This window comes from Lutjanus erythropterus, chromosome 15 (assembly GCF_056507025.1).
Source record: "Lutjanus erythropterus isolate fLutEry1 chromosome 15, fLutEry1.hap2, whole genome shotgun sequence".
Lineage (NCBI taxonomy): Eukaryota > Metazoa > Chordata > Actinopteri > Lutjaniformes > Lutjanidae > Lutjanus > Lutjanus erythropterus.
The window spans coordinates 34,338,637-34,352,794 of NC_139331.1; the positions used below are offsets into that span (position 1 = coordinate 34,338,637).

Below are 14,158 nucleotides of genomic sequence, written 5' to 3' on the forward strand. Positions count from 1 at the left end.
ATCAAAAATACACATTTTTCCTTTTACATTTAGATATATCCCTCACGAGCTGGTGGAGAATGAATTTAAGCTAAAACAGCCAATATTGGATGTCACCTGAAACATCAACTGCACACGAATGCCAATCTAGCTCTGAGTCAACCACTACTTTCTATCATGTTCATCATATCAGCATTATGTGATAATAATAAGTCACATTTGTGTTTACAGCTTTAAGAGAAAAGTTCACCTTAAAGTCAGAAATTCACATTTTACCTCTTAACTGTAGTGCTGCAGTACTTTGGTTGTAGTGCTAGAAACTATGTTCTTTCTACTGAACTACAACCACCAACAGTAGAACCGCGCAGAGGGACTCGTGCATCTACTCGCTGACGAGAGGCTTGTGCTTGTGACAGCACAGGATGTAAACATTGATGGCATCTTCCTTAACAGCACCACTGAGCTAGCTAGCACAGTAATACCATTGTTGGGTAACACAGTAATGTAGAAAGAAAAAAGTTCCTACTGTACATGAAACTGCTAATAAAGTCTGTGGATTATCTTGCGTAACATGCTGTTGAGTTTTACTTTGCCACTACAGTTCCAGTATAGGTGAGAGAGAAAGCTGACAGCTCTACAGCTGATACCTCCAAAGCTCACCATAACAATCAAGATAGATCAAAAGCACTGAAGACCAAAGAAAAATTATAGATTTTTGATTTTGGGTTTAACCTTTAAAGCACTACCATTGGTTACTGAGCACTGCAACAAGCTGTAAACACAACCATGACATATTATCACATTATATAGCTGATATGGTGAGCATGTAATAAAAGTTGGGTATATATACATCAAGCAGACACAGAACTATGTTAGCATTCATCTGTAGTCATGTTTCAGGTCACGAATAGACATCCAATATTAACTCTCCTTTTAGCTCAGATTTGGTCTCCACCAGCTCCTGAGGGATAAATCTGTCTTTTTTAGCTTTAAATGCTTTACTACATTCACCAGCTCATCGCTAAATTTGTCTGTCTGCATTTTGGTAATGGAAGGGTGGTAGACAACAGGTTTTTTTCTCTGATAAACGGCTGCCTGCTGCAGCTGGAAAACAAAACAATGAGCTGTAAGATGCTTAAAAGCTCAGAAGAGCGGCAACACCTTTCAGATTACATGTTTTCATCTGACCCATTTTCATGTAAAACTAAGCAAGATGATAAAGCCTTTTCAAACTAGATCTTATACCAGGGAACATCTACAGGGCAGATTATCAAGATTAGGTCATAATGCAAGCGATGCCTAAAAGCCTATAATTTTTCTTTTTTGACTGTGCTTAATACCGGTGGTGAGGGTGTCACGATACCAGAATTTTAAACTTCAATACAAGTATTAAAAAACTACATTCAATTCCTCTTTCGATAGCACAGTAAAAAAAAAAAAGAAAAAAATGAAGCCCTAGGCCCACAAAATAGGATAATCTTTTTCTTTTTAGAATTAACAACCTCCACAAAGTGCTGGTACAAAAAAGTCATTGAACACTGTCTGGTTTTGCTGGAAGCCAAATTTCAGGCAGGACAATAAGGACAGAAATGAACTGAGGTCTTGAATGAGCACTTAGATCTTTTCTTCTTAATAGCTGTGGCACTGCAATACTACTGAATGTTAGTACTGTATAGTTTTTAAATATGTGCTGCTGAAAAACTAATGAAGTATTGATACTTTTGACAACCTAAACTAATGGATGCTGTATTAACAAACACATTTGCAATTAATCAAATTGTTCATGAACCTGGAGGCTGGAACGATTTTGCCTATGATCAGTTGTTATAATTCAGACAAAACCCACAAAGGTATGTGTGTAACTATTTCCATATAATGCTCATCAATTTAAAAACTCTGCTAGTCTGCTGTTCCTACGAGCTGGGACAAACAAGGCGATTATTCGAGCGACAGAAACAAGACAAAAATGCTATCTGAGGTTCAAAATGGGATGTTTTTAAATGTTTCATGACAATAAAACAGCTCCTTAGGCAGCATTACACATCAACGTTTTCTAAAGAGCTACCAGAGCATCAGTGCCGGGAGCACAATGAATACACGTTGACTGATCAATCACCACTGTCGGTCTATAACAGAGGCTCTCAAGACTTAACAGAGGATAGAGATCACTGTATTGCTTGTTTCAAACACCTCCACTGCGGTTAACAGCAGCGATTCAGGCAAGCAGACGGGTGTGACCCCCTCAGAGCAATGAACATTAATAAACAATGTCAGTTGTTTCCATAATCACATTTTTGACAGGCAATGTATTGAACAAGAGGCAGTGAAATGCAGTCACACGTTAATGGTCAAAACTAATATATATATTAAGTAAAACTATACACATACATAAAAGGTAGATGGGGGATGGGGAGTGTGTTCTCTACATTACAATGTAACCTGAACAAAGCCCTATTTCAGTTCTATGGTTAGTTATTAAGGAAGACTTTATCCAACTATAATCTTCTATCTAAAATGTAGATGGGGATGACTAAAGAATGCTTCTAGAAACATCAGCGGGTCACCCAGGGAAAGGTTCGGGTTACTAAACATCAAATAAAAAGGTTGAAATAAAGGAGTTTTTCTCAAGACAAACAACTCAAAAGTGCAACATCAGGACACAAAGGAAACAAACGCAACACAGCACTGATAGCTTAATTTAAAAACAAACCTCCAAAAAAACAAAACAAAACAAAAAAAACACACAAAAAACACAGCTCAAACCCTGACAGATCCAAGAGTGAGGAAGTGTTTAAATTAACTTAACACACAAAACAGAAAGTTACCAAACCCAGCACTTCAGTACTGTACTTCAGTCAGAAGACCCAAGCTGCAACCTTTATTTCTGTGTACTTGAGTAAAATAAAGTGCCAATAGCAGCTGCTTGTTAATCTACTCCTGTATATAAGCTTTCTTCCCTGCAGCCCTAGTGCATACTTAATTTGGTCCGAGCCCCTCAGCCCCAATTTTCACAACCTAATTGATTCCCCCAAATCATTTGTGCTAAGCTATTCAAGTGCTTAAAAATACTAAATTAAGACACTTCATTCAATCTAAGTTTAGCTTTAGTGAGGTCTTTCTTGAGGTATGAATTTTAGCTATCAAAAAAAGTCACACCCGATAAGAGAACCACAGATTTTGGTTTCAGGTGTGAAAGCCTGTCAACAAATACTCAACAGCTATTCCTTAATATGCAAATGCATAATTGGATTAAGTGCAAGTTGCATACAAATGCCACAGAATGCTTTAGCTCCAGAGCTTTGGCAACCGTTTGTAGAATTTAATTCCAAACTTTGAAAAATACTCGACTGCTACTCTGTTAGCTTGATGGTATGAAAAGTGAGTAGAGTCGTTTTAAGACAGTTTTCTTAAAAAAATAGCTTGTTTAAGGATAAAATCCGTCTCTTTTGGAAATATTAACTCGTAAAATTCAGATAGCAACCCCTCCCACCCTCACCCTGGTCTTACTGCTCTTTGGTGGTACAGTATAACCACAGTTCAGTGTGTGCCTCATCTTTGGAGAAGTAAAGATTCCACTTTTGAAGGAAAAAACTTGAGTCTTAGTAGCTAAAAAGTACCTTCACAAAAATGTATGAGCCAGTGGTTATAATACCTAACTTTCTGCTTCAAAACTGGGAAGACTGGAGCCCTAAGTACTGCTGCTACAGATATACCAGTCTCTAATGTTGCACTTATGACAGACGAACCATTATTATGGGTTATGACAATGAAGACGATCGCCTTTAGCAGCGTTGTAGCAGTGCAGTCTGGATGATGAAGGCTGTGCAAAATGGCATTCTGAGGTCTCCCTTCCTCTCAACTCCTTCCAATAGCGGCGGGGCGACGGGGACTCTTTAATGATGGGACTGTGAGGAAGATGACGAGGAGGAGGAGGGCTGGGAGGGCAGCAGGCTGTGCGTGCGCGAAGGTCGCTGGGGTCGCGGCTGCTGGGAGGCAGTCCCGGAGTCGGAGGAGTCCACGCCCGGGCTGCCTTCGTTCACCTCTGTGTCCAGCTGGGCAGGACACTCGAAGTGAACACAGTGGAACACCTGAAGAGAGAGAGATCAGAGTCAAACACTGACAGAAGAAATTTACCATCACACTCGTACTGTTTAAGTCTGATTGGGGCAAAAAGTTGATTTACCTGCAACTTACCACTTTAACAACCAGCCACCATAAACAAAGATGATTATATTCTCTTATTAATCCAGCTGGATATTAAAATATTTGACACACCCTGTAATTTTTGGAAAGTGCCCAACATTGTGGCACATTAAAAGACATATTAAAAGGATAGTTTCTTCTATCTAGTCTATCTATAGTCAGTATATTCCCTAAAGCACATAACGGTCCGCACACCTCTAGTTTGGAGAAGCAAAGAGGAGTACCAGCACGTAACCTAAACAATGTACTATGGCGGGGTGATTGGACGAATCTATTGTCCATCTGTGACTAGCTGAGTCAGCAGTAAAATGGCAACTCCTGTATTCTGTGAGGTAAAATTACTGTTTTTGTCAAAGGAGTCTGGTGGTGGGAAGAGAGCATTTTAACAAGCAAGTTCAGTTTCCTGTCAGAAAAGACAGTCTGGCAGCAAGATTAAGTGGTGAAAATGTTCTAGATTAAGCTGAATTTAAGTGATTATATTTTTTTCAAATTTTCTATAGAATATACTGTGAATTCTTTTGGGCATGATAATGGTGTAGTGGAAATAGAGGACACTTAAACTGAACTGAGGTGGCTAAAACACATTTAGCTGCTGACCCTGTCCACAGCAGCCAATTGCTAAGCTTCCAAGTTGGCAATTCTGTCTCTTTGTCCAAACTAGAGGTGTGTTGACTGCCATCAACTGCCTGTAATACACCGACCACACTGTAAATACCTTATAAGACTCCAAACCATTTCTTTAGCACAGATTTAGTTACACATGGATGATTCTGTGTCTCCTAATGTGTAAAAAAAAGAAGCAGAAAGAAGCTGTATGACCATAATAAACAGTGTTTTCACCTCATTAGCAGTGTTGTGAGTCCCAACAATACGGATGAAGGAAGCAGGCTGCTTATCAAACTTCAATGTCTGCCATGATCTGTAAGAGAGGCCGGTAAAAAACAACAAAACAAAATATGAAACATTTTGATTGTATCGAAGTTTACATACGTTTTTGTTTACAAAATGTAGGTCTATTATGATTACGCTGATTGCTGTTCACAGACTTTAAAGGAAAGGTTTGTTCACTGTTTGCCTGGAATTTTTTTCTGTTCCTCAAAGCTTAAAAGCTGGTCTACCTACATACAAGAGCAACAGATTTTTAAGCAGACATCTGCCAAAAACTGAAGACTTAGTCAGCAGTGGCTGGAATATAACCAAGTACTGTTAATCCTTCCACCCTCAAGAAAGTCATTTTCAGACAAGCCTGCTCCTTCTTTAGCTAGAAACATGTGGCTCGAGGTTCCTTTACAACTGGACAGGCTCTCAGGACAGAATGTCTACTGAAAAAATGTAGCAAGTTCAAGTGTTGTTTTAAAGCTCAGTGCTTAGTGGGATAACTTAATAGTAAAGACATATTCATAAAAATATACTGCTTGTAACTGGTAACTACAAAGTCTACATGTCAAAGGAAGAGACAGAGGAGGAAGTGGGAGCCTCACCGACATGCCACCCTGGTGCGGTCGACCACCTTCGTCCACTGCTGCTGGTTGGTGGAGACTTCGATGTAATAACTGTAGGAGCGCTCATCACAGTCCCACAGCAACAACCTGAACAGGAAGAGAAAGAGAAGGAACAATAAACACAATTTAGCTCTTCTGAACTTAACTGTCTTAGAACTGTGTCCATAATCACTGTATACAAGATTTCAATACTGTTTCAGATTGTAGATTAAAATGATCCAGGGTTAAGCGATTGTTAATCATCAATCATTTGTACAGCGTCCATCACTGTTCGTGTTTTCTTTGAGGGGGGTGATTTGTGTCATTTTATTTTGCTAATTTAATTTTCTGCCTCCAAAGAATGAGCGAGAGCTGCTGCTCAGTGACGCACTTTGATTCAGTAAACAAACCCACAAAGAGGCCAGCGGCCGACAGAGGCGGTGGGGAGAAACAGCGTAGAGCCAAAATATTTTCACATCTCACGGAATTAAGGATTTATTTTGAACAAACCAGGATCTGTGATTGTTGGAACAGTGAAGAGACTAACAACTTTTATTCTGAATTTTATTTTGATTCTGTTTGTGTTGTCACAATACCAGAATTTTAAACTTTAAATCTTTTTTAATTAACATCATGCACACAGTACTGGAACAGAGAAAAAAATCCCTGAATGCTGTCTGGTTGTGCTCTGCTGCAGGCAGAAGAATAAAAAAATGATGGCTTTAAAACCACATCAAATAGGAGCCATTAAAATGATAGAAATACCAAACCATGTATTGCCTCCTGATATGTCTATAATTACCACAAAAATTCTAGTCCTCTGAATATTCGAAGATACAATTCAGTGTTTACATGATTTAGGAAAAAAGGAATAAAAATACACTGCAAATTTCTTCTCGTAGGACTAATAAAGGATTATCCTGTCTTAAATTGTCCCAATCATTCTGTGCCATGGTTGCTGCAATTTCCCACTCCAGCTGGATAAATGAAATTATTTAGATTCTTAATTGTCCTCTTATTAATTACAGTAAATAAAACTGCACTATCAGCTGGGTGAGGGACAAATTCATTGTTTGATTCATTAGTAAAGAATAAATAATAATCAGTTCAGTTTTTGTACCAGACTCAGAGTAAATGGAGTGGCCAGATGTACCTCAAGGACCGAATGGAGTAGGGCTGAGCCAGCTGGATCACGATTGCTCCGGAGCCCAGCTGATGGCAGGTGTAACCCGAGTCCCAGTCGTAGTTGCGTGTGTCACCGTTGAGCAAGGCATTTCTGCTCCGGCTCACACCCTCAATGACGCTGGCACAGGCTGCGATGGTCGCCACATTCTCACCGGGAACTGCAGACGTAAGATTCAGGGTTATGGAATTGTTTTGCACTAATTTGAATGAAATGTATCTTGTTGGTTGTATTTTAAGTATTTAATCACACACATTAACATATAATGTCAAAAGTTAAGTGCACTTAAAAGAAACACTTCAGATTACATACTGCATCTTGTGAGGACACAGCTGTTTGTTTCTGATCTGTTTCTGTAACTCACCCAAAAGTCCGTTCTCCAGGGTAAATGAGCGGTTGGTGAACATGCATTCAAAAGCCACGAGGTGGAAGACTTTGTTGACTGTGTTGTGTGTTCCCACAATGCGAACGTACCTGAAACACAAAGAGAAACATCGGATGTGAGTGAGCAGCGAAACCCAAACGTCTGTAATCCAATCTTTAAACAACCGTGAGAAAAGTGACACCAAGGTACAACCCTTCACCTTGTCCAAATTAAACCAGGGGTGTCCCAGTCTAATAATCTGATTTCTTTGCCTTCAAATGTCTTTAGAATGTCTTAAATATATTTTTGACAGGTCTCAAAAATTTGATTATGAAGTTAACATTACTTTTACAACACTGGATTTAACTTCAGTTGAATTTTACATGTTTACATGTTGTATTACTCACACTGTAACAACCAGTACACACTGAATTTACTTTTTGCCTGTGTGGATGTGAAACAGGTATTAAATTATGTTCATTATGATCTTAAAAAGGTCTGAAAAAGTCTTAAAATGAACTTGTTGAAGCTTGCATAAATCCTGGCCTTGCCTGAGATGTGAATATAATAGGCTTATAAAATCGTTTAGAAAACAGGAAATATCTGTACATAAGTAATGATTGCTGGAAGTCTAACCATAAAATAAATACAGGCTGTAATGAATCCTTTTGAAAACAACATGATTTTTTTGTGTCATGATAATTTAAATAAATGAATCTTTCACAGATCGCTTGGCAGAGTGTCACGGACCCCCGGAGGTCCCTAGTTCTCAACAAGGGGGTCTAGGGTCCCTAGACCCCCTTGTTGAGAACGGATGATTTAGCCTATTCTTGTTGACATAAATGGTGGTAGAACACCTGTCAGTATAATGCAATAAAATTCAACAGCACCTCAATCTGCAGCCTCCGTAATCATCCTGTAGTCGAATCAACACCTCGCTAATACAGTTTCAACATAAACTGAACATTACAACCTTCATGAAGGGAGGATTTATTGCAGGATGGATTAGTTTTAGCTAGCTGTACATAACAAACTGGAAACTGAGTTCATATGTATTGTTTTAAGATCAGCTTGCATGAGGTTGTAATTAACACAGATGTTTCGAGGTGGAATGTTGGCTGGTTGTGTGTGTATAACAGTGTGGTGCCATTGTTCCTTAGGGCAATCTTGAGTCACATCTGCAGACATCTGTTTGGATGTTTACACACCTTCATCTCAAACCAGGCTTGCCCATAACACATCATTCCACATCTCTTCCAAATCCAAAGTGTCTCAAACATGTCCAGCTCAGGAGGCACCAGAATACTGTTTGAAAATGCTTTTCTACCCTCTGCCAAGCAAACACCAGTGTGATTTGTAAACACTGAGAATATAATCCAAATCAACTACATACAACATCCTCAAAACACACTGTAATTGCTATGTACACCTAGTTAAGGCAAGTTTTGGCAAAGAGCACACACAAGCCCTTCATTCTTGGCAAAATTTACGAAGATGGAATCAGTTTTGTTTTGACTCGTCGTGCCACCAAAAGCTCCCGACTGGCAAGATGACAGAACACCAAAATATACTGAGCTACTTGTGTGTACAGGTGTTTATATCAATGAGGCCAGGTTTTCTTGTAAATACACAGGATGTCACAGCTTTCCACAACAGCTCAGGCCAAGGAATAATAACTGTTGGTGTGAGTGAACTGGGAGCCAAAATGTTTAGTTTAACTTACCTGCAAACTCGTGGTGTGAAGTACAAATTCTGCCAAGACCGGCAGAGATACTTGGAATGATCCACAACACGAACCCAGTCCAGCTCATCCATTGATACCTCGATGTAGTAGGAGTAGGACCTAAAATAATCAAGAATGACATTTTAAATCAGTACAGAAGCTCTGACTCAGTTTGTCATCATGTAAAGTCAGTGGAATGACGTTCATTAAAAAGGAAAAATAAGCTATATACAAGTTTCTTAAGAAATATGCCTGGAAACAGAGTAATCACTAAGGTTGGGATGGTTTACAGAATGTGTACGAGGTCACAAGTCGTCCACTTAAGTCTGCTGACCAATCAGAGGCTGAATAACATGACACTGACAATGTCTCTAGACAGCATTTTGATATGTTGCATGAGGCTGCGGTCTTGATTTATTTGTTATTTTGATATTAAAATTTAGCAGAAGAAAGTTGAAAGAAAGAATGGATGTTGTAAGAAATACCAAAAACATGATTTGTGTCTTTCAGCTGTCCTGATTATGGTGCACAACATTCTCATTCATGGGTTCTCATCATGTTCCACTCAGGAGCAGGTGAGTCACATGTGACACTTAGTGGTAAACTTCAGTATTACTGGTAGAAACTGGTATTTGGATTAATATCAAACTAGTCTGATAATCCCATGTTAAAATTTCAAGTGTGTAAAAAAAATCCCTAAACAAAAAAGTCTTGTCTGTCTCTGACAGTTCCCAAAATCAAAAATACATATTTTTCTGCTGGTCTGGAGGGCTATTTATCCTTCCATACTGTTTGGTGTGAACTACTGAGTTTTGAAGAGATATCTACATGGAGCTGGATGACGCACGTCTTGTGGTGCTCAAAGTGCGAAAAAACATTTGAATAAACTCAACAGCAATTTCTCTTCCAAGAAATCATGATCCTGTTGTTTCAAACAATCCACAGACCTTATTGTGAACAGTTTCGTGTAGGAACTACTTTCTTTGTGCAGTACAATCTACCAGAACTACTTCCGTACTTTCTAATAGAAAGAAAGTAGTTCCTACATGAAACTGCTTACAACAAAATCTGTGAAATATCTTGAGTAATTTCTGGAAAAAGACACTAGTTTTGAATATTCAAAAAACAATCTATTTTTTGGTGCTTTGAGCACCACCAGTGCCATTATATCCCATTATACTGGAGAGAAGACGGACATCTCTAATAGATATCTCTGACTGGATATCTCCAAAACTCAGCAACATGCACCTAGATGGATAAACAACCACCACAGGCCAAGGAAAAAATATGTATTTTTAATTTTGGGATTAACTGTCCCATTAGAAAATTGGTTCTGTCAACAATCATTTTGTAGCATGCTTCAAGAAATTACCATTACAAACAGACACAAAAACAAAAAAGAAATCTCAGACAAGCCCTCTTATCACCTTGACAACACAGTTTGTTAGAACAAGCAAAGCTAGATATCAGTGCAGTCAGTCTGCTGTTTTAACAGTAAATTGAACATTAATATGCTCTCCAATGTTCAGTAAAAACCTTGAAAATCTTACTACATATTTAAACCCTCTTATTCTAGTTTGTTTTAGCAGGCTGAGACAAGCCTGTCTTACCGGCTGTCTCTGTCCCACAGCAGCAGACGGATGTGGTTGATGATGGACGGTTGGCCCAGCTTGACCTGGATCCCGGCCCTGCCATCCTCTTCGATGGGATGTCTGGAGAAGCCGTGGTCCAGGTCGTAGTTCTGAGTGTCTCCGTCCAACAGCGCCGACTTCAGCTCCCCTTTCACCACCTGAGCTCCGTACTTCATGGTGGCAATGTTCTCCTCTGGGACTGAAACCCAAATGAAGACATGAACACAGATAATATATGAAAAACACAGAAATGAACGTTTTTGATTTGATTCATAGTCGTAATGGTAACAATAAGCAGATGGAGGAGTAAGAGCACTGACTGAGCATGCCACGGTAGTTAAGGTCCATGTTGCGGCTCTCGGAGCGGGTCTTGATGGCGTCCAGCAGGTCGTCTGGGCTCAGGAGGCCCGACGGTCGCACCACATTCAGCATCTCTGTCAGAGTCATGAGGGGCAGCCGCACTGCCGCCATCACTTCCTGGGTGTCTGCCCCGTCCACGTGCTGCCGGCACCAACGACACAAGGCCTGGAAGATCTCCTTCTCACTGGCAGCAAAGGAGTCCCGCCTGACCACAGTCAGCAGAGCAGTCTGCAAAAAGAAGGTATTTTAATCAAAAAGTTGTTTACGTCAAAAATACCAAACATGTAGCATTGCATATTACTGTACAACAAACAGTTTCAGATGGTGGTCCAGGCAAATCAGGAACTTCAAGACATTACTTTATGCTCTGGAAGTTTACAGTAAGAATTTCCCATTACTCTTTACATGCTAAAGAATAATAGATAAATTAACAAAAATTGGACATGATCAAGTCAGTGGTGCAACATCAGATAAACACTAGAGCAGCAGGAATTAATCCATTAATCAGTTGTTAATCAATTATTAGTTTTATTGCCAACTATTTTGATAACTGATTAATGCATTTGAGTAACATCTTGTCGAGGTGAACTGTTCCTTTACAGCTGATCTCTGTCGCACTTTCTCATGGAAATCCCTTATCTGTCACTAAAGTCACTATCACAGATTGATATTACAACAAAAGCACATGTGAGACATCTATTTCCCAGATTATTTTAATATTTCAAACCATATTGCACAATTTATAGAGAAAACAAGGCAACACTAATGTAAGAATGAATCAGATGCAATCCTGATCAAAAACCCTCATACAGACTTTTTCAATCCCATAACTCCTTACCTTGGACAGCATGAGGAAACCATCAGAATTCAACACTTCAGGTGCGTGTCTGTCCATGTAGGAACAGCATGCAGCACTGAGCGCGCTCAGAGAGTACAGACTGGCCACATCAAAAACCAGGCAGACGTTGTTGGTGTGTAGGATGGTGCGGAGGAACTCGGAGGTAGAGTCCTCCAGCGGCTGGAGGCCGTAGCGGTGAGCCAGGCCCAGGAAGTCCAGCAGCACCTCTTCCCGGGCAGAGCTGAGGCTGGCTCGGCCTGTATACAGGTAATGTAGCAGCATTGAGAAGGCTTCGGCTCGCGTCTCCTCTAGACACACCTCCGCCTGGGGCTGAGACTCTTTCATGCCACCATACAGCAGGGCCCTAAATGAACCAGAGGGAACAAAAGCTTATTTGCATAGTACTTTCAATGTAAATGCCAATACCACTTTGCTTCATATTGTTTTCCTATCACAGACCATTGTGTATAGAAATGATTTATTTAAATGGTGTAAGAGAATAATTTGTGAATGCTGACAAAATTTTCAGCATCATTGCAACTAAATTAGTCAACAACAGCTGACAAGAAGCAGCAGAAGTTGTTGTTAGCTAGCAGTAACTGAACAGTTTTGGAAAGGCAGCAGCGTTCCCTCCAGCACAGATTAAAAAACCACAGTGGCAGACTATTCATCACAGGTTAGTTAATGATGTTACTGATTAAATTTCATAAGAGCCTATTGTGTCTGTAGAGCAACGTGAATCAGACAAGAGAGTTCAACAGTACGAAAACAGTAAAATGAAGTGCTTTAATGATATAAAAAGTGACTGATATCTGCAATACATAGCTGAAGATTCAATGAGGTAGTTGTATGGTATGATCAAGACAGTCAGAGAATCCCTGTTACTTTCATATTTTCTATGTAATGATGCCAATCACTGATCAACAAACATCTTTTTTTATGCATATAGAGTGGCAAAGACTTCAGAGCACAGTACCCGAATGGGTTTCTTTCAAAATTGCACGATATGGTAAAAAAAAAAAAAAAAGTCATATTGTGATTATTGTTATATGTGATATTGCGATTGCAATATGTGATATGATTAGTGGGAATTATTATTTTTGCATTACAATTTTCATTTGTACACATGAAAAAAACTAAACTAAAATTGTGATTGTGACATTTGTTGAGGTCTGTACCAAACAGTCTGGAGAATAGAGCTGCAATGATTGATAAAGTAATAGGTTATTAATCGTATATTAAATTAATCGCCAACTATTTTGATAATAACTTAATCGGGAAGGTGGGTTTATAGGAATGGGCTGGCCAAAAGATTCATAGGATCGACAAGTGTAACACAAGTGACAGGACTTGAAGACACAGTTACCTGAAGTAGTGACAGCGAGCTGCCAGGATGACCCGGTGCGCTGGGAAGCGCTTTCCCTCCACGATGAAGGTGACATCGCTGTACTCCTCCCCGAGCACCAGGGCTCCCAGCTGCTCCGACAGCAGGTGGATGTGGTCGATCTCCGACACGGAGGCCAGTGGACGCAGAGGGTGGCTGTTACTCATGGTCGACGGCTGCCAGACTCACATCTGAAACAGGAGTAAAGCAGACCAGACATTAGCGAACACAAACGTGAATACAGCCTAAGGGTTCGCTCGCAGCGTAAGGCTAAATGCTAACTAGAAATCTAGCTAACTGCACGCGAAAACAGACATAGTAAGCTAACGTTAAGTTACAAAATCCGGCATTCTTAGTGTCTGTTGTTTAATTCCAGTAAAGAAAAACCACAAATAACTGCTTAAAATACTGTACGGGAGAATATTATATCGATAACTAGCTAAGATGTTAAGCTAGCTTGGTCGTGTCAGGAAGGGAACGTAAAACGTGCGAACGATCTCGCGAGAGTGATCCTTTTAACCAAAACATGTTTGTACAAAGCGCACAATGAAGAAGAAAAAATAAATGTCGCGAGAATTACGCAAATCAAGGGTTCCCTTCTGAACACGACCAGCCTTCTTGTTTACAAGCCGCTGGTCTCGCGGACATTTGACACCTGAACAGACGTTAGCTCACATCTCAGTAATGTTTCCTTTTCTCCGTTAATATTTCCGCTTTTTAAACTCACCGAGCAGCTCTCATTCACTCCTGTGTTTAAATAAAGACGAGTTCAAAAATATATCCCTGGTTATTTTTCCACTGCGAGGGAAAATTTAGCACCAAATTTACAATCCTTCCAACATCACACCGACGGAAACCAATTCTGGGTCATCCGACAGGCACTTCCGGTTCGAAGGGTGTTTTCAAAATAAAGGTCCCTAAGAAAGCCTTTCAACAAGTTCCGCCTGACGGAGACGCATTCAGTTCAGTTCAGTTAAATTCAGGTAAATTCAAAGGGCCTTTACTGTTATGA

At 39.9% G+C, this 14,158-nt stretch overlaps 1 protein-coding gene across 1 annotated transcript; it reads right to left on the reverse strand.

The window, feature by feature from the left end:
• Positions 1 to 1,953: 1,953 nt before the first annotated feature.
• On the reverse strand, positions 1,954 to 14,033 carry btbd9 (BTB (POZ) domain containing 9). Its single transcript, XM_084737796.1, has 11 exons — positions 13,874 to 14,033; positions 13,129 to 13,337; positions 11,763 to 12,126; positions 10,885 to 11,152; positions 10,544 to 10,763; positions 8,934 to 9,053; positions 7,211 to 7,320; positions 6,817 to 7,006; positions 5,664 to 5,771; positions 5,023 to 5,101; positions 1,954 to 4,067 (listed from the first exon to the last, which is right to left on the reverse strand). The coding sequence occupies exons 2-11, from the start codon at positions 13,311 to 13,313 to the stop codon at positions 3,873 to 3,875; spliced, it is 1,839 nt and encodes a 612-aa protein (XP_084593922.1). The 5' UTR covers positions 13,314 to 13,337; positions 13,874 to 14,033; the 3' UTR covers positions 1,954 to 3,872.
• Between the last annotated feature and the right edge of the window lie 125 nt (positions 14,034 to 14,158).

What these genes read in the sequence shown, in the direction of transcription:
- btbd9 (XM_084737796.1), bottom strand. Translation starts at nt 13,313, where the DNA reads ATGAGTAACAGCCACCCTCTGCGTCCACTGGCCTCCGTGTCGGAGATC. An exon ending in GTTTCCTCATGCTGTCCAAG is followed by an intron (nt 11,153 to 11,762) that starts GTAAGGAGTTAT and finishes TTCTTTTTGCAG; the next exon opens with ACTGCTCTGCTGACTGTGGT. An exon ending in CTGTGGGACAGAGACAGCCG is followed by an intron (nt 9,054 to 10,543) that starts GTAAGACAGGCT and finishes TGATTATTTTAG; the next exon opens with GTCCTACTCCTACTACATCG.